The sequence below is a fragment of the Triturus cristatus genome, chromosome 1_1 (genome assembly GCF_964204655.1).
Source record: "Triturus cristatus chromosome 1_1, aTriCri1.1, whole genome shotgun sequence".
NCBI classification, from domain to species: Eukaryota; Metazoa; Chordata; class Amphibia; order Caudata; family Salamandridae; genus Triturus; species Triturus cristatus.
In genome coordinates, this window is record NC_140579.1 from 880289518 (window position 1) to 880317236 (window position 27719).

General features: G+C 48.4%; 1 protein-coding gene across 7 annotated transcripts in view; it reads left to right on the forward strand.

Annotated features, from left to right (window-relative positions):
* LOC146871232 (ATP-dependent chromatin remodeler CHD8-like) overlaps positions 1 to 27719 on the forward strand; it is a 2388691-nt gene that overhangs the window by 461092 nt on the left and 1899880 nt on the right. For all 7 annotated transcript variants that reach the window (XM_085650618.1, XM_085650635.1, XM_085650640.1 and 4 more), the window contains exon 9: positions 12290 to 12491. In XM_085650618.1, coding sequence (XP_085506744.1) covers positions 12290 to 12491 — 202 coding nt within the window. The remainder of the gene's footprint in view (positions 1 to 12289; positions 12492 to 27719) is intronic.

The window sequence follows — 27719 nt, forward strand, 5'->3', positions numbered from 1 at the left end:
AGAATTTGTCATCCAAATCCCTCCTCACTGAGCTTATCGGCCTGGAACCTGAACACCATGAGTTCGCCCATCTAGACATCCCGCAGGATTGTAGGGATATTTTGGCCCAAGCAAGAGCACCCTCTACAATCAGGACGTACAAGTTCAAATGGAAAAGATTCTGCCACTGGTGTGCCGCTAACGGAGTCCACCCGATACACTCCAGGGCGCACCAATTACTTCCTTTCTTCTTGCACCTAGCTAATTCTGGTTTGTGTCACGCAACCCTACGGGTTTTCTTGGCAGCAATTTCCCGTTTTCGGCAGGATGGCTCAAATTCCCTTTGTTCCTCAAGAATAATCCGCCAATTTTTTAAGGGTTTATTTCGGAAATTCCCGCCAATTCGACGCCCTCCTCCGTTGTGGCATCTTAACGTTGTGTTGGCGCAATTGATGAGACCTCCGTTCGAGCCCATTCACAAGGCCTACCTAAAATATCTAACTTGGAAGGTCGCACTACTTCTGGCATTAACGTCTTCACGTTGTGTCAGTGACATTCATGCTTTTACCTTCAAACCTCCGTTCCTGCAGTTCAAACCGGATGCTGTAGTGTTACGCACCAATCCATCATTCCTACCCAAGGTGCCTACTGATTTTCATATTAATGAGCCAGTAATATTAAAGACCTTCTTTGCCAACCCTCAGACACCTGCAGAGCAAAGATTGCACTCTTTGGACGTGAAGCGATGCCTAAAATTCTACATCAGTAGGACAAGTTCGTTTCGAAAATCCGATCAACTTTTTATAGCATATGGACGTTGTCATAAGGGACGTCGGGTTACTAAGCCGACCATTGCTCGATGGATTTCGGCAGCTATTGCTTTCTGCCACCAAAAGGCAAACAAACCCCTACAGTCTTCAGTGAGAGCGCACTCCACTAGGGCAGTATCATCATCGACTGCCTTATTTGCTGGAGTACCTTTGCAACACATCTGCAGAGCAGCTACGTGGTCAACCAGACACACGTTTACTAAGCACTACTGCTTGGCAACTTTTGGCGAAGAGGACGCTGCAGTAGGACAGGCAGTGCTACGCGATCTTTTTAAATAAGGTGAGCCTCTTCCTCCCTCCTCCATATTGTTTCCATTTATAATTGACATATGATGCATTTGTACAATTACAGTTATTCAGTACTGTCATATGCATGAGAAGATTGATTGTCATTATAATTTTCAAGGCTCTGTGATCATGGAAACAATGATGATTGTTACTGCTAGCTATTCTATATTCAAGCATGTGAATCTATGAAAGACACCCCAATACTGGAGAAGAACAATTGTTACTTACCTGTAAACAGGTGGTTCTCCAGTATTGGTGTCTTTCATAGATTCACATGCGACCCTCCCTCCTCCCTTCAGAGGCTCTCTTCTCCTCATACACTCTAAAGTCACTTTGGTGCTACGAAAATCTGAGGTGAGAAGCTTTGAGGAGAAGGTTCTAGAGAGGAGCTGGCGCCTGATTGGCCGTAGTTTGGACTAACATAATGACAGAGATAGACTACGAATGTCTTTTTTTCTCTTTCCATGTATCTCTATGGAAATTTCATATAGGGACATTCTTGATGTTATTACTTACTTATATCTCTGTTTTTATAGGATTACTTATGTATATATATATGTATATTATGGCTATATATATTGCTATATTATTTACCGTGGGACTCCCACTCCGACGACGGGGAATATTCAAGCATGTGAATCTATGAAAGACACCAATACTGGAGAACCACCTGTTTACAGGTAAGTAACAATTGTTCTTCTAATCCCTGGCAACAGCCCGGAACCGCGAACCCTTCACACTCTGCACCTGCCAAGCCTGGCCTGGCCTGTGCCGGAGTGAACAAAGACCACGAGTACGACCCCACGGCGACTGTGACCCCAAGTCCGGCACCCAAGGACTTCCCTCGACGCTCCTGAAGAAGCCTGCAGCCTCAGAACCATCTGCCCCCCAACCGCGTTTAACAGAGGTAAGCTTTCCCGACATCAAAAGGAACCCCTGCACCCGGCGCCCCGCGACACCCTGTGCCCAATCCCGGGGTACCTACCTATCCTCCAACTACCCAACTTACCTCTCGAAGTGGTGGTGGCACCTGAAGAATCTTCATCCCCGAGCTTGCAGTCTTTTTCTAAACCGGAGCTTTCCCATTGAAATCAGTTGAACGCCCGATGGCTCAAAAGCACCCTGCACCCAACCGCCCGAGTGGCTCTGGCAGTGCAACCTCTACACCTAACTAATTCCCCACTTGCCCTGAGTAAGTGACCAGGAGCCCAGCTCCCACAGCCGCATGGCCCGCTAGTCAGTAGCCACCAACCAAGGCCCCCCTACCTCTCATAGGATAACATTGGGCCTAACTCTCTCTGCACCTGGCTGCCCCCGTGCCGCTGATGGTGAACCAACTGTACCTACCTGACCCTGGGAGACCCCTGAGTCTATGCCCATAACCTTAACACTGCCAGTCGAGTACTTACCTTTAAACCGATAACTCAATTTTCTCCATAGGGTAACATTGACTGATTTTTCCTGAAATTTCTAATGTGGATTTTTCAAAACTTAAAATATTCACCAAAAATCAGCCGAGTAACGAAAATACTCACCCGCTATTAGGTGAGCTCCCAGTGCTGGATCTTGGTGCCCAGCACTGACTCTGAAAAATACTTACGACTGTACTTACCAGTAACCCAATTTTCTCCCTTAGGAAATCATTGACTGTTTTCTATGAAATATTTTCTAAGTGTCTACTTTTAAAATAGCAAAATATTATCTAAAAATCACCACAGTAATTAAGTCGACTTTTTATCACTTGTTTCTAAGTACTGTCCCAGCACTGAATCTAGGATCCAGTCCTGGAATTCCAAAAGTAATCTAAAAGTAATGTATTGCAAATAACTTGAAACTTCCATTGAACTCAATGCATTATTGTGTTTAGAATTGTGTTGCCTACTGCAACAACTTGTAATTATTTACAAAAGTCAATTGCATGTTGCAAAAGTATTTACCTACAGCATCTCATTCTGAGAAAGTATATTTCAATACCTATTGCTGGTTCTAAAATAAAACAAGCATATATTTTTTATATATAAACCATTGGCCTAGAGTTCAGTTATTGAGTGTGTGAAACCATTTGCTGACTGAGGGTGTACATCAAAATGCTTTACACTGTCTGTCCTCTGATACTGCCTTTTTGCTCGACCAAGCTACCACTTTAGAGAGTAAGGTTATATCTAACTTTAGCCTCTGCCAAACCTCTGGGGACTGTGGACTCTGTACACACTGTACCTATTTGGGAGCAGTATATACAGAGCCACTTTCTCACAACATTCATTTAGATGACATCTGTAAAGCAGCAACATGTTCTACACCACACACCTTCACCAAACACTATTGTGTTGACGTGCAGGCTAAGCAACAGGCTTCCGTAGGCCAAGCTGTTCTTAAAACACTTTTTGAAACCACTGCAACAGATACAGATGACCACTGCCATACTGTCTATGCACAGTGTACAATCTGCACCTCATATGCCTCGAAAGGAAAATGCTACTTACCAGTATGCATCTGTTCTTGGCATGTAGAGCTGCAGAGTTGTACACGCCCACCCGCCACTCCAGAATCTGTATCGGTTCCAGTATTATCTTAATTAGATACATTCACATGGACATCTCTTTATTTCTTACTAAGTCCTTCATTTCCCATCATGGCGAAAAACAATTTGAGGATGGAGTAGATGCCCATGCGCACGATCGTCCAAGGGAGGAGTCACCTATCTCGTGACTACAAAACTCTCTTCCAAGACAACAAAGTGCAAGCATCCGAGCCCAACACCAGATGGCGATCTATGCACAGTGTACAACTCTGCAGCTCTACATGCTAAGAACAGATGCATACTGATAAGTAGCAATTTCCTTTCCTCCATAGGATTGCATTGAATGTTTTCATTTGAAAAACTTTTAAGTTTTGAGGGTGTTTGTATGGAAACATAAGAGAATGTGTTTTTGTAAAAATTGTTTCTTACCTTTTATCTAGGGAATGCCCCAGTGTGATATTGAGGCATATCGCATGGAGTAGAAAAAGTAAATTAAAAAGTAATCTCAAAGTAATTACAAAGTAATTTCAACTGTTTCTGAACATTTGACCTACCTGTAACAAAGCCAACCTCATTCAATTGCATTCAGCTGTATTATTCTTGTAAAGTACTATTTTACGTAGCTGCGCCAAGTCCTGCTTGGTTCTAAAAAAAAAATACAACTAAGAAATATATTTATACTAACAGTTGGTTAGAGGTCAGTCTTTGAGAGTGTGACATCATTTCTTGCCTGAGTCTGTACAATAAATGCTTAATACTACCCTCTGATAAAGCCTTACTGCTTGCCCACACTTCCACAAATAGATAGTAAGGTATTATCTACTTTTACCTCTGTAAGCCTTTGGGGATCTATTGGACTCTGTGCACACTATACCTTAGTTTGGTATAGTATATACAGAGCCAGCTTCTTACATGATGCCAGTAAGCTAAAAACAAAAACCGAACATAGCAAGATGGATAGTACAGACAATCCAGAGATGCCATGCAACAGCACTGGAAGAAAGGCACAGAACTCATTCGACAAGGAAAAAGGGAGCCACACTCTCATCTTTAATATCTCCCATCGAGGACACGTGTAAAGCAGCCATTTGGTCATCTACACACACCTTTACCAAACATTACTGTGTGGACCTTCAGGCCAACAAAGAAGCTCCGTTGAGAGGAGTTCCAAAGCATTTGTTTGCAAACACAGTTCGAGGCATTTGGGCTGCTGAATTCATATCTGTGCATAGATCGCCGCCTAGTGTTGGGTCCGGATGATTGCACATTGTTGTCCTGGAAGAGTCTTCGAAGTATCACGAGATAGGTGACTCCTCCCCTGGACCATAGTGCGCATGGGCATCCTCTCCATCCTTAGATTGTTTTTTTCCGCCATTGGGTTCGGATGTGCTTATCTTAGCTCAAGTTAGGAAAATTCAGTTTAAGGCCAAAAGGCCTTTAGTTATCGTCGGTACTGTTCCCGTTCGGTATCGACTAGTTTCTTTAGTGCATTAGCACCTTCTTCCAGCTTTTCGGATCCGCTTGGTCAGAACATCGAACTTCGATCGACGATGGAATCGAGGACTCCATTCAAACGGTGTCCTTTATGCCACGCGAAATACCCACACATCGACGTCCACCCGGTATGCAACAAATGTCTCACCGGATCAAGATGAGTCGAAATGTATGGCCTGTGCCCGATTCCGCTCGAAGAAGACTCTCCGGAATCGACGGGCGGCGAGATTGGAGGCGCAGCAATCGGCGCCTGCCCCGGCCAACATCTTCAGCACCGAAGACGAGGACGCCGAGAGCGTGGAAGACGTAGACTCCAGCCCCGCTTCCGAACACGACTCCCGATCGGAAGACGACGATGAGGTGATCTTTCAGAGAGAAGTCGTCGTCGAGGAGGTAGGAGTCTACGATGAGGCCTTTGGGGCCGAGGAAGATAGCTCCAGAGAGGAGCTAGGCCAACCCGTCGATACGGAGGCCGAAAACATACGTCGTCATGAGGCTCAGGTCGAGGATCGCCTTCGGGCCTTACCCAAGATCAATCTCACGGTTCTTCGGCCCCGCCTTCAGGCCCGGCCTCGAACATTTCGCAAGAGCCATTATTATCCAAGACGACTGGATTCCATTCAGCGAAACCGAAACCATCCATCGCACCAGTTCCATCGAAAGCGAAACTGGTTGTGATCGGCTCGAAGCCCTCCACTCCTTCGACGCCGGCAAAGGTCATCGGCTCCGACCGCGCAAAAAGGGATTTCGGTGCCGAGCTCACCGCAGCGGATACGGGTGCCGAGCCAAAGAAGGCCCTCGGTCCCCACTAGGCGCCTCGGCCTCTGGCACCGAAGACATCGGCCCCAACCACCAAAGTCAAGGTGGCCACTCCGTCTGCGTCGACGTCGAAGACGGCGGCGCCTGCCAAGTCATCGACTCCAACGAGCGTCGATACCTCCCTTCGGATCGATGACCCCATGGCTGCAAAGAAGTCGGGTGCCGCTTCGACGCCTACCTCCAAGGTGCCGACCGGCTCCAAAGAGCCATCCGCAATCACCGTGCAACAGGTCTCGGCATCGTTGCAACGCATCAGAGAACGGGCAGCCCTCCACTCTACGTCGGGTCCCGACTCGCAAAAGGCTTCGAAAGCACCCTCGGCGCCGACCAACATCACGTTTGGTTTGCCGCCGCCCACGGCGCCGAAACTGTTCGAGATTCGGACACGTGTCCGCCAGACACAGTCCCCAGCCACTGGACAAACAGATTTCGAGCCTTCGCAGCCACGATTTATCGACGCCAACACTGGTAGGTGGATGCTCCGCAAACAGAAAATCACGCCAGAGAGGGGATTGGACTCCTACAAAATTCCTCTCAAACACAAATTGCCGGCAGGGTCAGAGCCAGTGCTTCATGAACTTTCAACCCTTCCATCAGGATCCACCGTCCTTTTCTCCTACGCCTTCAGAGGCAGACGCAGTAGAGGACTATGTAGGGGATGATACCACCTACCCTGGGGATGTCGATCCTGATGATCACCTGCAAGACCCAGATCAGGCATGGGATGACCCCACAGACCAGGGTACCGCACCAGATACCCATGACACGCAGCTTTATAACATAAAGACATCTCCCACAGAGGACACTGCTGCCTTTAATGCCCTCATAGAACGGGCTGCTGCCAATCATGGAGTAGAACTCAGTTCTGACACTGTCGAAGAAGACTTCTTGGTGGACACTTTCGCCTCTTCCGAAAGAACTGTCAAAACTCTGCCCATGTTGAAAGGAGTTCTCAAACCTGCCAAAGACATTTTTAAGGAAACAACCAGGGCACGGGTGCTAAACTCCAGGATTGAAAAAAAATACAAGCCTGCACCCGGAGACCCTATGTACATTAGGGGTCAGTTACCTTTGGACTCCATGGTGGTTGCTAATGCTCGCAAAAGAGCCCAGTCACAAACAGGTGATGCTCCTCCCCCAGACAAGGAGTCCAAAGTGCTGGAGACATCAGGCAAACGGATTGCAGCGCAAGCAGCAAACATCTGGCGCATTGCCAACACACAGGCACTCCTGGCCCGTTATGATAGGTCCCACTATGACACGCTAGAATCACTACTCCAACATTTGCCAGATGAATATAAAGAGGCTGCGGAGCTCCTTATCAGAGAGGGACAACTCCTTACCAATGCATCCATGAAGTGCGCACTGGATGCAGCCGACACAGCGGCGAGGGCAATCAACACAAGCGTCATGTTGAGAAGGCATGCATGGTTGAGAATCTCAGGCTTCAAGCCGGAGATTCAGAACAATATCTTAAATCAACCGGTCAACCCAGACTATTTATTTGGCCCTGAAGTTGACACTACCCTCGAGAAAATTAAAAAAGCCACTGACACTGCGAAATCAATGGGGGCTCTGCAGACGCAGCAGTTTCGTAGTGGCTCCTTTCGTCGCCCCGGGAATAGAGGAGCAGCTAGAGGTCAGGGGTCACAGCAGCAGTACACTAAAGGTGGCACACAAAGTACCTATGATAAAACCAACAGAGGTGGATATCGTGGCTCCAGCACCAAGGGCAGAGGACGTGGTTACGGCAACACCAGGTCCTTCCCCAAAAACAAACAGTGACACCGTCTCCCTTCCCCCCGACCACATAACACCTGTCGGGGGGAGACTCCAACGGTTCCTGTCAGCGTGGAAAACCATCACCAAAGACAGGTGGGTCAGGGACATTATCCAGCACGGTTACTGTCTCGAATTAACGTCCACTCCACCCAACATACATCCAAAGCACCGTCCTATGTCCGTAGAGCACTTGGCATTATTGCAGCGGGAAGTGCTAAGTATGCTGCAAAAAGGTGCAATAGAGGTCGTGCCCGTCAACCAGCAGGGGACAGGGGTGTACTCTCTGTACTTCTTAATCCCAAAAAAGGACGGGTCGCTCAGACCTATACTAGACCTCAGACCCCTCAACCAATATATTCTCTCAGAGCATTTCCATATGCTCACCCTACAGCAGGTTCTCCCGCTACTCAGTCAGGGAGACTTCCTAGCCACACTGGACCTAAAAGATGCGTATTTCCACATACCCATACACCCATCCTTCAGGGACATCACTATCAATTCAAAGTTCTCCCCTTCTGAGTAACAGCACCCAGGGTCTTTACCAAGTGCCTAGCAACAGTGCCTGCACATCTACGGAGACAACACATTCACGTCTTCCCTTACCTGGACGACTGGCTTGTTCAGGCAAAGTCAGCCCAGCAATGTGCCAGCCACATGTCCGTCACCATTCACCTTCTTCACAGTCTGGGATTCTCACTAAATTACCCAAAATCACATCTCCAACCCGCACACGTACAACAGTACCTGGGCGCGACCATAAACACTCTGGCAGCCACAGCTCAGCCAAATTTAGTGAGGATCAACAGCATGCAATTGCTGATCTCAAAATTCAAACCTCAACACTCCCTTCCTGCGCGAGTGTTCATGCAGTTGATAGGCATGATGGCCTCCTGCATTTTCATAGTCCCGCACGCGAGACTACATATGCGCCCGCTTCAGGAGTGCTTGGCACGTCAATGGAATCAGGCCCACGGGCAATTAAAAGACCTAGTGTTGGTGAGCGGTCGGGCATACAACTCTCTGCATTGGTGGAATCCACAAAACCTTTGCAAGGGCCGACCGTTCCAAGAGCCTGTTCCACAAATAATACTGACAGCGGACGCCTCTCTCCAGGGTTGGGGAGCTCATGTACTCACTTACACAGTGCAGGGACTATGGACAACGCAACAAAAGAAGATGCACATCAACGTTCTGGAACTGATGGCAATCTTCCTAGCCATGAAGGCATTCAAAGTACACTTGTGTAACAAAGTCGTGTTGATCCGGACGGACAACATGACTGCCATGTACTACATACAGAAGCAGGGAGGAACACACTCTCCACAGTTGTCTCATCTGGCTCAGAGCATGTGGAAGTGGGCCATTCAGAGGAACATATTCCTCATGGCGGAACACCTCCCCGGCAAGGACAACCAGATGGCGGATATGCTCAGCAGACACAGCCACCAGATGCACGAGTGGGAGCTACATCCGTCAGTTCTCCAACCGTACTTCCAACAGTGGGGTCATCCAGAGATAGACCTATTCGCCACAAACGAAAACGCAAAATGCCAAAGCTTTGCCGCCAGGTTCCCACATCTACAATCACAGGGCAATGCGATATGGATGAACTGGTCCAGCAGATTTGCGTATGCTTTTCCCCCAGCGCCATTAATACCGCGGGTGGCACGCAAACTGCGACAACACTCACTGACACTCATCCTATTTGCTCCCACATGGGCGCGCCAACCATGGTACACCACCTTTCTAGAACTTTCCGTGGTGCCGCATCAAAGGCTGCGGATCAAACCTGCACTTTTAACGCAGAACCATGGCGAAATTCAGCACCCAGATCCGCAACAGCTGAACCTGGCAATCTGGCTCCTGAAGTCTTCGAGTTTGGCTACCTAAACCTGCCACCTGACTGTATGGAGATCATCAAGGAGGCCAGGACACCCACTACCAGAGCTTGCTATGCGGCTAAATGGAAAAGGTTTGTCATTTACTGCAACAACAATGACATTAACCCGCTGGACGCATCCATTCAAAACATTATCTGTTACCTCCTACACCTATACCGATGCAATCTGGCATACAACTCAATACGTAACCATTTAACCGCAATAGCAGCCTATCTCCAAAACAGGCAGCACCTCTCTTTATTCAGAGTGCCTTCCATCAAAGCCTTCTTGGAGTGACTCAAACGAGTATTTCCCCCAAGACACCCACCAGCAGCGGTGTGGAACCTCAATTTGGTCCTCACCAGATTAATGGGTCCACCCTTTGAACCTCTCCATGTGAGATTCAATTCCTCACCTGGAAAGTAGCTTTCCTAGTGGCAATCACTTCGTTAAGAAAAGTTAGTGAACTCCAGGCACTAACCATTCAAGAGCCATTCATACAGGTTCACGCAAACAGGGTTGTACTACGTACCAACCCCAAATTCATGCCCAAAGTGATATCGCAGTTCCACATGAATCAAACTATTGAACTGCCTGTTTTCTTTCAAAATCCACAGAATGTCGGAGAGAGAATGCTCCATACACTAGATGTAAAGAGGGCCCTCATGTACTATATAGACAGAACTAAGGACTTTAGGAAAACAAAGCAACTTTTCGTTGCCTTTTCTCCACAACACAAGGGCAACGCCATTTCCAAAGCAGGTATAGCCAGATGGATTGTTAAATGTATTCAAATTTGCTATCAAAAAGCTAAACGCACATTAACGATTCCCCCACGAGCCCACTCAACACGTAAGTTAGGGGCGTCCATGGCTTTCCTAGGAAACATTCCTTTACAGGAAATATGTAGAGCAGCCACATGGTCCACTATACATACATTTACCAAACACTACTGTGTAGATGTACACTCAAAACAGCAGGCAGCTGTAGGACAGGCTGTTCTCAAAACTCTTCTGCAGCTGGAACGGGTAGCCGCCGCTAATGGAGGTACTGCTATGTATTCTATGCACAGATATGAATTCAGCAGCCCACATGCCTCGAACTGAATATGCTACTTACCAGTATGCATCTGTTCTTGGCATGTAGGGCTGCTGACATTCATATCGCCCACCCTCCTCCCCGGCGCCTGTAGCGGCTGCAGCACTCAGAATTACTGTATAGCATGGTCATCACTTACTGTATCTACTCCATCACTGCCACAATGGCGAAAAACTATCTAAGGATGGAGAGGATGCCCATGCGCACTATGGTCCAGGGGAGGAGTCGCCTATCTCGTGATACTTCGAAGACTCTTCCAGGACAACAATGTGCAATCATCCGGACCCAACACTAGGTGGCGATCTATGCACAGATATGAATGTCAGCAGCCCTACATGCCAAGAACAGATGCATACTGGTAAGTAGCATATTCAATCTCATCATAGTCCAACCTCCCAAGGAATGTGAAAAATTGCTGCAAAGTCAGTGCACAGTATGTGAATCCAGAAATTATTCACACTGCAAAACGAAATGGTTGCTTACCAGAAGGAGCAGGTTTGCAGCTTAAAGATTATCTAGATTCACATACAACCCGCCCGCCTCCCCAGAATGAGGGACTTTTCCCCACAGGAAGGAGGAAGGAAAAAAAAGAAAGAATCTGAAGATAGCTACCATGTACAGATGATTCTTGAAGCTGCGTCTGACGTCGTCAAAGTGGAACCTATAGCCAATTGGTCAACATAGGCAGTGTTTAAACACGAAAAGGACACAAAAGAAGGGCAAAATATAACATTCTAGACCCATCAACTAGATGACAGAATAATGCACAGCATTTGAATCCAGAAACTCTTCAAGCTGCAAAACTACTCCTACTGGTAAGTAACAATTCTGTTCTCTACTGCTCTTAAAATGTCTGATTAAGCACTACCCTTCTACGTTCACTACTCTTTTATAACCTATTCTAATATAATCTGTTGTCCTGCGCTCACTCTTCCCAACTGGACTGGAATTGAAGTCACAATTAGGGCCACTGCTTCTGCCTTATTAGCCATTTCCTATCCAGTTTTGAAGACGGGTGTGAGACTATCCGAATTGCTACAAATAATTTTCCATTCTGTAAAGAGTTTTTATGTATGCAACTTGCTGCATAATTTGTGGAAACATTGAATCTTTGTTTCGCTACCTCTCTGGGGAAAGTCCTCCACCCTTTCCCCTCTGTTTCTGTTCATCCATAATGAGTTGACATTCCCTATTCCCATGCTGAGGTTGTCATTTGGCTTCTGGTTTGGTTCTCAATCTTCCGCATATTTCATAGGTCAGGGAGATTTTTTGATAATTTTGATGTTTTGTGCAGGGTGAAGGGTTCTCTCTCTTTTTTGTTGTTGTATTTATGAATTCATTTATTTTCGCATTGCTCAACTAGTGTAGAAGGCATCTTGTAGGGTAATTCAGAACAAGTCTCCCAGCTAGTACCTGCCCTGCATCTATTAGAATGACTGTTTTAAAATCATTCGCTCATTCTTTTCCCTTTTTAGGTTAACTCTTCCTCTCTCTCCTGCATGCATGCACTTCAAAGGCAATCTGTTTGCCACATTACAAAGGTCACAAAAAATTCAATATGGATTTCTGGTAACTGACTTTCTTTCTGCTTTGTTCAGTTCATACCTGCACTGTGAGTGGGCCACAATTGAACAACTGGAGAAGGACAAACGCATTAACCAGAAACTGAAGCGATTCAAAACCAAGATGGCGCAGATGCGGCACTACTTCCAAGAGGATGAAGAGCCATTCAATCCAGACTATGTGGAGGTCGACCGCATACTTGAAGAGTCTCATACCATTGACAAAGACAATGGTGAAGTAAGTGAAGGGACACATTGGCTACTGGGTAACAGTCATGGTACGCATGTAGTAGGATCCTTGGGGTGTAATGAAGATGTTGAATTCTCCGCAGTACTTCTTGCATATATAGTCATTGGCTGCTGTTTCCTTTCTTCAGCCTTACATTTATTTGTACAGTTTTATTTAGAAGCTATAAGGCATGAAACTGCTTTACAGGACGCAAAAAGGGCAATAAGTATGAGCAAGAATAAGGTACACAGAGGTAAAAATTGATATACTGACTTGGGTACATATGAATGCCAGACACAATATAGAACTAAAAAGTGTTTGTACATAGATACTTAAAGGTATTGGTAGATGATGATGAATAACAAAAGTGTATACATACAAAGTATCAAGCATCTGAGTGCAAATGGATGCAACAAAACAATATCTTGGTGTGCATGGATGTGAGGTGATAGGTAAATCATAAGTAATCTTATTTAGCTTGTATTTACAATTGGCATGAATAACTGGTGCAATCACTGCTCTCTCCTCTCGCCGTACAATGCTGATCCTTGTATGTCATTGGCGGGGAAAGAAATAGACTGAACAGGAGACTTTTGTGGTGATTTAAATTTTTGATGGATGGTGCGTCGTTCCGCCATAGGGATGGGCAATCCCCCTGTCGGAGGAACTGCCCATTCAAATTTATAAAGGACCGTCAAGCAGGTGGTAATTTGTTAAGCATAGGCAGGGCCTGCCATCACAGCGGTTCCTGTAAAGGCATATCGCTGATTGGTGGCAGGGCTGCGCCAGGATGACGCAACTCTGCGCCCAAAAGTTTTCTTTTTTTTTTTTTTTCTTCAAGAAAATTTGTGAAAATAAACAAAATAAGGCTCCCCTTGCCATGGGAGTCCTTTCCTATGCCATGGGAAGCTTTATTTCCTTTTTACTGTCCCTCACTGCATGGGTTTGCCTGCCGGTGACGGACAGTAAAAAGTAAATGGCAACTTACTCCAGTATTGGAACTTTCATAGATTCCCATAGCTTGTATCATTCCCCGTCATTCCCCGTCGTCGGAATGGGAATCTCGGTACCCAAAATAATATAGCAGTAGGTACAAAAAAGAAAGAAGGCCAAGGCTTCATTCCCCTTTTGTAGCATATCTACCTCTTTTTGTAAAAGAGACCAAAATAAAGCAACAACCAGTCCGATTAGCCTCATCCCACAGAACCTTCCTGAGAGAACCTCAGAGCCTCCGATTTTCTACCGCACGTTGTGCTTATGGAGTCTCCTTTGAGCTCTGCTCACTTCAACTCTGACTGCTTTTTTCAAAAATAATTACTTCAAAATTGTTGGTTTTTCATTCAGCAATGTCTGACAAGGAGAAGAAAGCCCTTTTCAAGCCTTGTTCCACCTGTGGCAAAAAGAGGCTGTACGTTGAGGAAAGGCATAAGGACTGCATTTACTGCCTGTATCTGGATCATAAGGCTGTGGAAAGCAAGATCTGCCGCACCTTCTCTACGAAGACCCTCCAGGACCGTGAGGGTCGCCTTCTCACGTGGCTCCAGAAGGTGAAGTCAAGGAAGGGTGTGCTCTGTCCAGTGACAGTGAGGACTCATCATCTGGCACCTCCTCTCGCAGGTCAGTGAAAAGGGGTAGGACTTCACCATCCTCTGAACGTCCTGTTAAGGCCTCAAAAAAGACCCCCCGTGAGTCTGAGAGCCGGAGTCCGAGTGAATCTCCTCACCACGGTGCAAAGGAGAGGGACGGATTATCTGCAGCCCCAGCAGTGGTAGAATCCACTAAGGCGTTTAAGAAGCCCTCTTCTCTATCTTCTGAGAAGTCAGAAAAAGACACTAGATCGTCGACGATGTCGCTGAATACTCAGTCGACGAAGGCTTCCAAAACTCCAGTGAAGAAAGTTTCACCGTCGACAGGCTCGTTGACGGTGCCTTCTATTCAGACATCGACGTCAGCGTCGACGATACTGGCGACGACGAGTGTGTCAACGACGGTGACGGCGGTGTCGTCCACGAGCGCTATGATGACGTCGACTATGACGACGGCAGGAGTGTCGACTGTCTCGTCGACGGCAGTGTTGACGACGCCTATCTCTTCGACGATTCAGCAGTCGACGGTGCAGCTTCCGTCGACTACCTCTTCGACAATGGTTTCTCTTTCAACGCCGACGGTACCGTGGACGACCTCGTTGACGGAGAGGATTACAATATCCTTAAAACGAATAACACCTGATATGACGTCACCAAGGAGGGTGGCCCCCTTGCCTCCCACACTATTGCTCGAAGAAGAGGACTTTGAAGGGGAGGATCAAGATTCGTGTGTCTATGCCCATAGTCCCTCACAATTATTGGTCAAATGTCAGGACACTGATTCAGAGGGCGACTACACTCCTGGATACTCCTATCAACCATCCTATGATCATCAGGACAGAGCAGGCCTGGGTATGGTTGCAGTTCCTTCTTCGCTCCTGGCAGATCTTCAGGGCATGTTACACGATTATCGGAAGAGGTTTTCACAATCTCCTCCTCCTCTGTGTTCAACTTTTTCTGCTGTGCACACTGTGCCTACTCCATCGGCTCCTGCAGTGTTTTCACCGGGACAACCGCCTCAGATAGCTTCACAACCGCAACTTTCCAGGCCAGGTATACCTCCTGTGGTCCCGGATCTTCATGATGATTCCTCGGACGAGGATCAGGATACTGGCAACAAGTCTAACCAGTGTGCTGAGTGGGAGGACTATGTAATCCTGGATCCTGCTTCACCTACTCCTGATCCGGTAGATTCTCCCCCGGCAGATATTGAGGGTTTTCACAAGCTGATGGAAAGAACCTCCAGTAGATTCCAGCTTCCTATGCTGTCAGTTCAAACGGAATGCTTCCTGTATGATTTCAAGGAGCCCTACAGGAAAGTGGTTCGTTCCATTCCCATGTATGGGACGAGGGTTTGAAGGCGATGAAGAACCCGGCTACGGTTTTTCCGGTTTTGCCGCTCCTCGAAAAGAAGTACAAGGCGCCTAAGGATAGTCCTGCGTCCTTGATTGGTCAGCCGAAGCCGGATTCGGTAATTTCCCTGGCGGCGCAACGAAAGTCCCGTAATCCTTCTGCACCACTAACCACCCCTCCTGATAAAGAAGGCAGGCGCCTTGATAATGTGGGGAAACGGTTTTCCTCTATGGCGAGTCTTTTAGTATGGGCTGCTAATGCATTGGCGATCCTCGGCAGGTACGATCGCCAAATGTGGTGCGACCTTTCGTCCTAATTTGGACGAGCTCCCACTGGAGGCCAAGACGGAAGCTAATAAGATTCTACAGAAGGGGAAGGCTACGTCGGCGAAGGTGATCGACTGCGCCATGGATATCGCCACAACAGCTTTCCGTGCACTGGCAGGTGCAGCTGTTTTTCGTCGGTAGGGCTGGATCCTGGACCTCCCGTTTGATGGTGAGGCATTGTTTGGGAAACATGCCGACGATCCCCCTCCTGGACATTAAAAAAGATACGGAGACGGCGAGGTCTCTAGGCAATCTTCAATATCGTAAGGTTCCTTTCCGTGGGGCCAGAGGGAAGACTACCACATCCTACAGAGGCTTGTATCAACAGCAACAGTACTCTTATGGTTCGACATCTCAGTCGTATCGCCCACAGCACCAACAACGGCAAGGCCAGTCCTCGTCTTTCTCTCGCTCAAACACTAGAGGAAAACAGAATCGCCAGGGGCGGGACACCTCCATGAGAGAATAGTGGCGTTCTGGCTCTGCCTACTGTACCCACCTCCTCGTTGACACCTGTGGGAGGCACGGTGTCTCAATACCTCCACAACTGGGCCCCGGAAGCCAGCAGACCGTTGGGTACTCAACATCATTCGAGATGGTCATACGCTGGCGTTTCTTCAAATACCACCTTCCAAGCCCCCTGTCGCTATGCCTTCACAACATCTGCGTCTCTTAAGGCTAGAAGTTCATAAGAGGCTCCTCAAGGGGGCAGTGGAGCCGGTTCCCCTGTCTCAGAGGGGGGACGGTTTCTACTTCAGGTTTTTCCTGGTCAAGAAGACGCCGGAGAAATGGCGCCCCATTTTAGATCTCAGGGAGCTCAACACCTATCTCATCAGTCAATCCTTTCGGATGGTCTGTCTCCAGGATATCTTGTGTCTCCTCAACCCGGGAGATTTCATGGCCTCTCTCGATCTCAAGGATGCGTATTTTCACATCCACATTCATCCAGCCCACAGGAGGTTTCTAGGATTCACAGTAGCAAAGAGCCACTTCCAATTCAAGGTTTTACCCTTTGGACTTCACTCTGCCCCGAGGATCTCTACCAAGGTGCTGGCGCCGATAGCAGTTTTCCTCAGGAAACAGCATTTTCAAATCTTCCCCTACCTGGACGATTGGTTGTTGAAGGCTCCGTCCCGGCGAATAGCGGAGGAGACAGTCGGGGCATGTATGACTCTGTTCAGCAATCTGGGTCTGACTCTCAACAGGGATAAGTCGTCGCTCTGTCCGTCCAAGAGAGCACAGTTCCTAGGGGCTAATTTGGACAAGTCTCTCAACAAGGCTTCTCCAACCTTCGAAAGGCAAGAAAAGCGGAGGTCCTTGGCTCATTTGTTGAGAAAAAGAAAGTCTTTCAGTACGCCGTTACAAATCCCTTCTAGGCGTGATTTCTTCATGCATCCCTCTGATACCCCACTGCAGATTGCGGATGCGATCTCTTCAAGAGCAACTAGACATGCAGTGGATACAAATTCATGGCTCTTTCGACGACAAGGTGATTACTGCGGCAATGAGGGAAGCCGCCTTGTGGCGGACACAGGAGGAGAATTTATCCCAATGTTTATCCTTCGTAAGCAATCCGGCCCCTCATATTGTCGCAACAGATGCCTCGCTGGACGGCCTTCTTCCTATGAACCTCCTGGAACTCAGAGCGATTCGTCTGGCTCTTCAAGCATTTCTTCCGCGGTTGCAGGGTTTGGCGGTTGTTTTCCGCACGGACAACACCACGGCCATGAATTACATCAACAAAGAGTGGGGTACCAGATCTCTTCTGTTGTCAAAGGAGGCCCAGAGGATTTGGGAATCGGCGATCCTACACGGAATATCGCTCACTGCGGAACACCTACCAGGAGTGCGCAACGAAAATGCGGAGAGGCTCAGCATGCTTTCATCAGTCAGCCACGAGTGGGAACTAAACCAGATGGTCTTGGAGGACATTTTTCACCAGTGGGGCAAACCTTCAATAGATCTTTTTGCTACCCCGGATAACAGAAAATGCCAGTCTTACGCAAGCAAAGTTCACCAACGCGACTCGCTGGGGAATGCGCTTTCCATAGCTTGGTCAAGCGCATTTGTGTACGCTTTTCCCCCCATTCCGTTAATACCGAGGGTACTTAGAAAGATCAAGACGGAACCATGCAAGATGATCCTAATAGCCCCGGCTTGGCCGAGGCAGTTTTGGTTCACGGAGCTTCAGCTTCTTTCTCTGGTCCCTCCACGTCCTCTAGGGATAATTCCGGATCTTCTCACGATGTCCCAGGGCCAGATCTGGCATCCAGATCCTCGTTCCTCACGCCTCTCAGCATGGCTCCTGAGCAGCGAGAATTCCTAGATCTTCCTCTCTCGGACGAAATAAGGGATGTTCTATCTCAGGCTCGAACTCCTTCCACTAACAAGACTTACCGTTTTAAATGGAAACGCTTTTGCATCTGGTGCCATCAGCAAAGTGTGGATCCTGTCCTGTCTCAGCCTCATCAAGTTCTTCCATATTTCCTGTCCTTGGCGAAGGCAGGTTTGGCTCATTCGTCCATAAAGGTTCATTTGGCGGCAGTTTCACGTTACAGACGCACTGCCTCTGGGCTGTCTCTTTGGTCCTCTAGAATTGTCCAGCAATTTCTCAAAGGCCTATTTTGTGTTTTTCCTCCTGTGAGACCTCCGCCTCCCACATGGCATTTGAACTTGGTTCTCACCCAGCTGATAAAGCCTCCTTTTGAACCGGTTCATCGAGTGGATTTGAAATTCCTCTCATGGAAATTAGCACTCCTCCTTGCTCTCACTTCAGCAAGACGTATTGGAGCATTACAAGCTCTTACAATCCAGAAACCTTTCCTCCAATTCAAACGGAATACAGTAATTCTACGGACTAATCCAAAATTCATACCAAAGGTGCCTCGGACTTTCATTTAAATGAGCCGGTAATTCTCAAGGCTTTCTTTCCTCAGCCGTCTACACCGGCGGAAAGGGCACTTCATTCGCTGGACGTGCAGCGGTGCGTGAAATTTTATCTGGACCGTACTAAAGCCTTTCGAAAATCTTCGCAATTGTTCACTGCATTCAGTGCTCCCCGCAAAGGTTTACCCCTGTCCAAGCATGGTATTGCTCGATGGATCTCCAGTGCTATACAGTTCTGTCATTCTGCAGCGGAGAAGCTTCTAGAGGGCAGAATTCAAGCTCACTCGACAAGGTCCTTGGCTTCCTCTCCGGCTCTCTTTGCGGGGGTCCAGATTAAAGACATCTGCAGGGCTGCGACTTGGAGCAGCGTGAACACCTTTAGAAAACATTACTGCCTGGAGACCTTGGCACAGGAAGACACAGCTGTGGGCCAGGCAGTCCTGAGGAACCTCTTCCATTGAGTGGTGAGCTTTCTTTACTTCCCTCCTTCCTTTCTTATGGTTCTTGCACATTTTGCTGTGTTTCTTATGTGATAGCATTGTACTTTTACGTTTTTCTTTAAAAAAAAAAAAAGATAATTGTGAAATATGGTTACGGAGCATGCAATGTCTCAAGGAAAGCAAAATGTGTTTTCTTACTGCTAGCTACTCTGATACAAGCTATGGGAATCTATGAAAGTTCCAATTCTGGAGTAAGAAACAAGTTACTTACCTGTAACTTCGGTACTCCAGTATTGGTAACTTTCATAGATTCCCATGCGCCCACCCTCCTCCCCTGGGTAAGCTCAGCCCTTGGCAGGTTTGGTTGTACTGTTACACAACGGCTACGAAAATTTGAGGCTCTGAGGTTCTCTCAGGAAGGTTCTGTGGGGTGAGGCTAATCTGATTGGTTGTTGCTTTATTTTGGTCTCTTTTACAAAAAGAGATAGATATGCTACAAAAGGGGAATGAGACCTGGGCCTTCTTTCTTTCTCTTTTGTACCTACTGCTATATTATTTTGGGTACCGAGACTCCCATTCCGACGACGGGGAATGATACAAGCTATGGGAATCTATGAAAGTTACCAGTACTGGAGAACCAAAGTTACAGGTAAGTAACTTGTTTCTTGTCCTCCCGTCATGATGGAGTAGTCACCGCCGTAGCCAAATAAAAGATGCGCCGGACTTTGAATCGGCCGGGCGTACCATTATGTTGGCAGTGTGTATACCTTGTCGCTGTTGTGATGGAGTATACATACCACCAACATATTAATCAGGCCCTTTGCAGGGTGGAGTTGGCGCAGGTGGGCACACCGCCTAGTCTTTCTAAGTTTTCCTGCCCAAAGTGGGGTGTAAACTGGGGGCTGCTGTCTGCTGCTAGCGGCTGGGGTACGCATTACAAAGGCAGGCCTTTAGAGCTTCCCCTTCAATCACCTGTGCACTACAATTGAAACCACATCAATTTCTAGGCAAAAAATGGGAGCTAATCATGTCAAAAGAGGCACTTTTTCCCACCTACTATTACTTTAGGTTCATGGTAAGTGGAGTCCATTACTGTAGGAAACTGGGCCTTTGTTGCAGTAGTCCCCCCCCCGCACTTTTTCCCTGGTATTTCATGCAACTTTGACTGGAGTGCACTTTGTTCCTGCTGACCTGGTCCCCAGTGTCCGTGTTCTTTCTCCAAAACAAGAGAGACGGTCAATTGATCCCCAGTTTTCAAGGCCTTTAACACCTCTGTAATTCTCTAGTAAGTGGTACCTCTGGTACCTAGGGCATAGGTAGTAAAGAGAGTCCTTAAGAGCTGCAGCATATAGTGTGCCACTGTAAGGAACCCAACACCAAACCCATGCAGGCTGCCACTGCAGGCTGCATGTCAAGATGCTCTAAAAAGTGAAAACACGACATGGCACACACCGTGTGTGCCATGTCCCCTAAAACTGCATGTAATATTTGTAAGTCACACCTACAGCAGGCATTACAGTCCTAAGGCAGGGTGCATTGAATGACATGTGTAGTCATATCGGCATGATCAGATGTGCCTCTTTGCTGGCCAGTTCTTGTACTGACAGTACAAGTTAATAGGGAAGCCATCTTAATGTATTCCAGGCGAGTTGTGAGTTTATTGGCACTGTTTTCAAGATTTGTGACTTTTTTGCCTTTTAGTTTATTGCCTTGTTTTCTCAGTAGAAAACTTCTTGGGGGGGGGGGGGGGGGGGGGGGTTTGGTCAGCCTTAAAAATTGAAAATTCTACTCACCGTCGGGGTTTGCTGCTCTGACTTTTTCTAGTATTCACCTCCGGCTGGTCTCTGTCGTCTTGCCCGCTCTCCGTTCCACTTCAGGATTTCCGTTTGGGTGGAGAGTGAGCAAGAGTGAGGGGAGCGCCACTTCCGGGTCAGAGAGGGTTTCAGGAATCAGCAGTCCAGCTGCTCCTGGGGCCTATTTGAACAGCATGGCAGCGCTGATGCGTGCCAAAGGCAAGCCAGTCACTGCTACTACACCGAGATTTCTTTATACTGGCGAGGAACTTATTGGTTTAAGGCTTGCAATGGGGAACTCTGATGCATGTAATATGCTCAATATCTTTTCCTCTCTGGAGGACCCTTTCTCTTGCTTACGTTGTCAATTTCAACGTTTAAACCAAGGGCAGGAAACAGATCCAATATCTGTTCCTCATAAGATTGATCTGAATTCAGTCTTCGATAAGCCCCTGCTCTCAGCCACTACTCTATCCCCTAAATCTTCTCCTGCATCGAAGTGTTTCTTATGCAATGTGAGATCACTGCTTAAGCATGCTATTGAAACATAAATCTTGTTTACATCAAACTCCTGATCTAGGCTTCTTCATTGAGACTTGGCTTAAACCCCCCCTCAACTCCCTCTATTGCCCTGGCTCTCCCTGAAAACCATCATATTTTAAGACTCGATAGGGAGGGCAGGATTGGTGGCGGCGTTGCCATCATACACAAAGGGTCTTTAATAGTATCTATTATTGAGTATTGCTCAGAGGACATTATAGAGATTGATATTTTTTTTTTATAAATCTTTTTATTAAACAATACGGGTCAGCAAAGTAGCACACAATGACATGATGTACATGGGAGGTAACAACAAGCGGTCACAATAATAGTCATTGAATAATTTGAGCTGAGCTGGGATAGCACCTGAAATGTTAGTAATGGCGAGGGCAGGTCTTCAATAGGATGCTCAAGTGGTGGACTGCAAATCTCCCCCTGGTATGCATTCCATGCCCCCCATATCAATGACCATTTCTTCGGGCAGCCCCTAGCAAGGTACAATGTTTTTTCGTGGAACATGCACCAGTCCATATGCTTCTTCCATTCTGTTACAGTAGGGGGGTTGTAGCTCCCCACAGTTGAGTTATGTTTCTATTTGTCACCATAAGGCCCAGAGTGGCCCAGATCTTACTCATTTTGGTCAGGTCCATGGGCTCCCAAACGTTCAAAAGGTACCTTTTCGCCTCGGGCCGGTGTGAGAAAGTGCCATCTTTCTAGAATGGTATGCCCCCACTTTTTGTTGAATTGCTGAATGTACTTTGACTGAGTGTGCCCTGGGCTCCTGCCAATCAGGTGCCCAGGGCCTATGTTCCCTCCCTAAAAACTGTGCTGAAACCTAAACCCAAATTGGCAAACCCTGGCCACATGTCAGCCCCTGGTAAATGGTACACTAGGTACCCAGGGCCTTGTGACCTGGGAAGGCCCCTAAGGGCTGCAGCACTTATTGTGCCACCCTTGGAGTCCCTGTACCCTGACACACACACACACACACACACACTGCCCTTGCAGGCTGAGTGTCTGGGTATAGACCAAAACAGTCGACATGTGCCATGCCCACAACACACACTGCCCTGGCATACATCAGCCACCCCTCTAGCTGGGTGCCCTATGCCAGTGGTATGGGTACAGGAGCATGAGCCCTGTGCCCCTACAGTACCCAGGTCCATTCCTGGGCACTGTAAGTGCAGTGCTGCCATTTGAGAGTATATGGTGCTGGGAGATCGTCAACAAGAACTCCACAGCACCATGGTGGCTCCACTGAAGACTGAGAAGTTTGGTATCAAACTTCTCAGCACATTAAACTGGAACTGATGCCAGAGCAGGATTTAATGTACAATGCACGACAGAGGGCATCCTAGTGATGCCCCCTGAACCTAACCTACATTCCACGTCTTGTCTGAGGGGATGCCTAGGCTGCCACACAGCAGACATGTTGCTGGACCCCTGGGTAGAGAGCCACTCCTGGGCCTCCAACAATGCACATCCTGGGCGAGGTGCTAGGTCTCCTCCCCCAGGATGGGCAGGGGAAGCTTCAAAGGCATGCCGCCTTTGTGAGCATCTCCAGGCCACTTGCTGTACAGAGCAACTGGCCATTACCGGTTCTAAACCCCCACTCTGGTGGGAAGACTGGCCGGAAACCCCAAGGAAGGACCGGGGGTGTGCCAGCCTCTGCCAACCCCACCCCTCAGGTGGGGGAGGCGAGGTGAAACACATCTCTGGGCTCTCGCCATCAGGACTAGGCCACTGCCCCCCTCCCACAGGAGAGTGGCAGGATAGGAGGTGTACCAAACCCAGGGCAGGGACCCCATGGTCCCTGCCCTTTACCTACCTGTAACGCCCCTAAATTTAGTATTTAGGGGCACCCTGAAACTTCCTTCCTTAGATCCAGATTCCGAAACAGCAAAGAAGATCAAGAAGACCTGCCGTGCAGCTGCTAACAAGAGGAAGACACCAACTGCTTTGGCCCCAGCCCTACCGGCCTGTCGACCCTCGAACCTGCTCCTGCTAAATCCCGGCATCTCACGTGGCCAGCAACCTCACAAACCCCGGAGGACCTGGCTACCTTGTGACTCTGAGCATCTGGTACTCCCACGAGCATTAGTACTGCTCAAAGCAAGTAACTGACCCCTGGCATCAGCCAGGAACCGCGAACCCTGCACACTCTGCACCCGCCAAGCCTGGCCTGTGCTGGACAAAGACCACGAGGACGTCCCTTCAGCGACTGTGAGCCCAAATCCAGCACCCAAGGACCCACCTCGACGCTCCTGACTACGCCTGCAGCCTCAGAACCAGGGAACTCCCCCCCCCCCCCCCCCCCTCCCCACCCCCCACGATCAACAGAGGGTAAGATTTCCCGACACCAAAAGGCACCCCTGCACCCGGCGCCCTGCGGCCCCCTGTGCGCCGGGTGCCTGGGTGCCTTTTGGTGTCTTGAAATCTTACCCTCTGTTGATCGCGGTTGGGGGGGCACCTTGTTCTGAGGCTGCAGACTTCTTCAGGAGTGTCGAGGGTAGTCCTTGGGTGCCGGACTCGGGGTCACAGTCGCCGTGGGGTCGTCCTCGTGGTCTTTGTTCACTCCGGCACAGGCCAGGCTTGGTTTTTGCAGTGTGTGCTGGGTTCGCGGTTCCGGGCTACTGCCAGGGATTAGAAGTAGACTTTGAGTAGAGCCTCTACTCATGGGAGTCCCAGGGGTTTAGAGTTCAAAGGTAGCCAGGTCCTCCGGGGTTTGTGAGGTTGCTGGCCACAAGGGATGCCGGGTTGGAGCAGGAGCAGGTTTGAGGGTCGACAGGCCGGTAGGGCTGGAGCCAAAGCGGCGTCTTCCTCTTCTTAGCAGCTACAGGGCAAGTCTTCTTTCTTCTAGCTCTTCGGATTTTGGAATCTGGGGAAGGAAGGTTCAGGGTCCCCTAAATACTAGATTTAGGGGTGTTACAGGTAGGTAAAGGGCAGGGACCAATGGGTCCCTGTCCTGGGGTTGGTACACCCCCTATCCTGCCTCTCTCCTGTGGGAGGGGGCAGTAGCCTAATCCTGATTGGGCAGGGCTTCCCATCTTCAAGATGGCGGGAGCCCGGAGACGTGCTTCACCTTGCCTCCCCCACCTGAGGGGTGGGGTTGGCAGGCTGGCACATCCCTTGTCCTTATTTGGGGTTTCCGGCCAAGCTTCCCGCCAGAGTGGGGGGTTGCAGTGGCCTGGGGAAGCTCACAGAGGCGGCATGCCTTTGAAGCTTCGCCCTGCCCATCCTGGGGGAGGAGATTTAGCACCTCGCCCAGGATGTGCATTGTTACAGACCCAGGAGAGCAGGGGCTCGAATACCCAGGGGTCCATCAACATGTCTGCTATGTGGCAGCCTCAGAACAGACGTGGATTGTAGGTTTAGGTTTCAGGGGGCCTCTCTAAGATGCCCTCCGTGGTGCTTGGTACATTAAATCCCACACTGGCATCAGTGTGGGTTTAATGTGCTGAGCAGTTTGATACCAAACTTCTCAGTCTTCAGTGCTGCCATTATGGTGCCGTGGAGTGTGTTTGACAAGCTCCCAGCACCATGTACTCTTAGATGGCAGCACTGCACTTACAGGACCCAGGAATGGACCTGGGTACTGTAGGGGCACAGGGCTCCTGCCTCTGTGCCCACACCACTGGCATAGGGCACCCAGTTAGAGGGGTGGCTGATGTATGCCAGGGTAGTGTAGGTTGTGGGCATGGCACACAAGGATGTGTTCCATGTCGACTCTGTTTTGTCTTGTACCCAGACACTCAGCCTGCAAGGGCAGTGTGTGTGGGTGTTAGGGTACAGGGCCTCTAAGGGTGGCACAATGAGTGCTGCAGCCCTCAGAGGCCTTCCCTGGTCACAAGGCCCTGGGTACCTAGGGTACCATTTACCAGGGGCTGACATGTGGCCAGGGTGTGCCAATTTGGGTTTTGGCTGTTAGGCAGTTTTTAGGGAAGGAACACAGGCCCTGGGCACCTGATTGGCAGGAGCCCAGGGCACAACAAGGAAAAGTGCATCAGCTATTAGGCAAAAAAAGGGGGGGGGGTTACTGCAACAGAAACCCACTTTCTTACAGTTGCCGCTAGGTGTGGATACTGCTTTACAATTTATGCACAGTGTGTAATCTGCAGCTCATATGCCTCGAGCGGAATATGCTACTTACCAGTATGCATCTGTTCTTGGCATGTAGAGCTGCTGATCTACACACGCCCACCCACTTCCCCGGCTACCTTTATCTGTTCCAGTATTATCTTACTTAGATAAAATACACATGGGCATCTTTCCTGTTTCTTACTAAGCTCCATTTCCCTGCTGGTGAAAAACAATCTGCAGCTCTACATGCCAAGAACAGATGCATACTGGTAAGTAGCATATTCCTTATCTGCAACTTGAATTTCCTTCCATAGGATAACATTGCCTGGTTTTTGCTGAAAAAGTTTGTCGATTTCAACTTACAAATATTTGTTAAAAATCGCCTGTATAACATAAACGCATTCTCTCAACTGCTTACAGGTGGTACACCAGTGCTGGATCCAGGATCCAACACTGAGCTAGAAAAAGTAACAATAACCCCACTTACCTGCTAAGTGAATTTCCTCCCGTAGGATAACATTGGTGATTTTATTAGAAAACGTTTTTAAGTGTCAACTTTTAAAATACCAAAATATTGCTTAAAAATCACAACAGTAACTAAAACGTATTTACTCGCCTGTTTCGAGGAACTGTCCTAGGACTGAATCTAGAATCCAGTCCTGGAGTTAGAAAAGTAATCGGTTGCATTTACTTAGAATTTCCCATGGAGCTCAATGTATAATTGTGTTTGAATTGTGTTGCCAATTGCAACAAACTGTAACAATTGCATTCAAAAGACTATTTCCTATTGAAAAGTATTTAACTAAAGCATCTCATTCTGAGAAAGTATATTTTGATACCTATTTGTTGGTTCTAAAATAAAACCATATATTTTCATATACATTCCAACTTCCTAGAGTTCAGTTCTTGAGTGTGAGAGACCATTTGCTGACTGAGTGTGTACCACAAATGCTTTACACTGTCCTCTGATACTGCCTTAATGCTCAACCACGCTACCAATTTAGAGAGCAAGGTTATATCTAACTTTAACCTCTGGCAAACCTCTGGGGACTGTGGACTCTGTATACACTGTACCTATTTGGTAACTGTTAGAATCCGGGTTCTCTGGTTGGCACAGGTAGTTACTTGTGTCAAGCAGGGAACCTTTCCTCCAGTCAGGGTAAGGGCTTCCACTCCAACAATAACCCCTGCTCACCCTCTAGGTAGCTTGGCGCGAGCAGACAATGCCTATCTCAGAGCGTTTAGGTTAATCATTTGTGAACACACACACACACAGTAACTCAGTGACAACCCCCAAATGGACTCCACACTGGGATATATAAAAAATAGTACTTTATATATTTAGTTTAGGCTTAGCACAAGACCAGATAACGTTTCAACGGCCCAAAATACTTATTAGACAAAGAGTTCTTGGGTTTAGCGTAGTTTTAAAGTTCTGTGCGCTTTGTTCCTTTCCGTACGCTTCGTACGCGGTAAACTGCTTGGGAACGGGTCTCACACGCACTGTAGGCGCTTCGGATGAAGCCTACACCCTACGGTGCGAACAGGAACAGTACCTTTATCTTCTGGTGAGTTTGTCACGGATGCTGCGCTGACATCAAGCGCGATGTATGGTGCGTTGTCCTCCTGGTGCGGTGTGTACTACGGTACGTTGGACCTTGGGTGTGCAGGGCTTCAGGGGACGGTGCGTAGGTACGGTGCTTTCAATGTTCGTCGCGTCGTTTGACTGTACCATGAGATCGGCAATCTTGATTTGAAGTGCTGGACACAAGCGAACAGTACGCTCTGCTCAGGGGAGATGTATGTGACTACCGTACGCACTGCAGCCTTCCCAATGCAGGGGAAAGGAGCGTATGCTGGGCAGTACGGTTCGTAGGGGATGGAAGCAAGTACGGATCGCAGTCCTTCTGTTACGGTGCGAGCTACGGCTCGTAGGGGCCTGTTAGTTGCGTTGCTCAGGCCGGACGATACCTTCCTTTACGGCTCGCAGAGGGGCCTTAGTCATTTTGTTTGGGCCGGACAGCTTGGTGCAGGCTTCCGGGGTGGGGGGAGGGGGGGGGGGGGTGGTAACGCCTCGATAGTCGAGGCGTACACAGCAGTTCGCTTCATGATTATGGGGAAAACGGTCCATTTTCCGGTGCGCTCTCACGGCGGTGAAGTCCACTGGTCCTGGGACTTCGTTCAGGGGGCAAGCTCACTCACAAGCCCTTGGAGATCTTCAGCACAAGTCAAA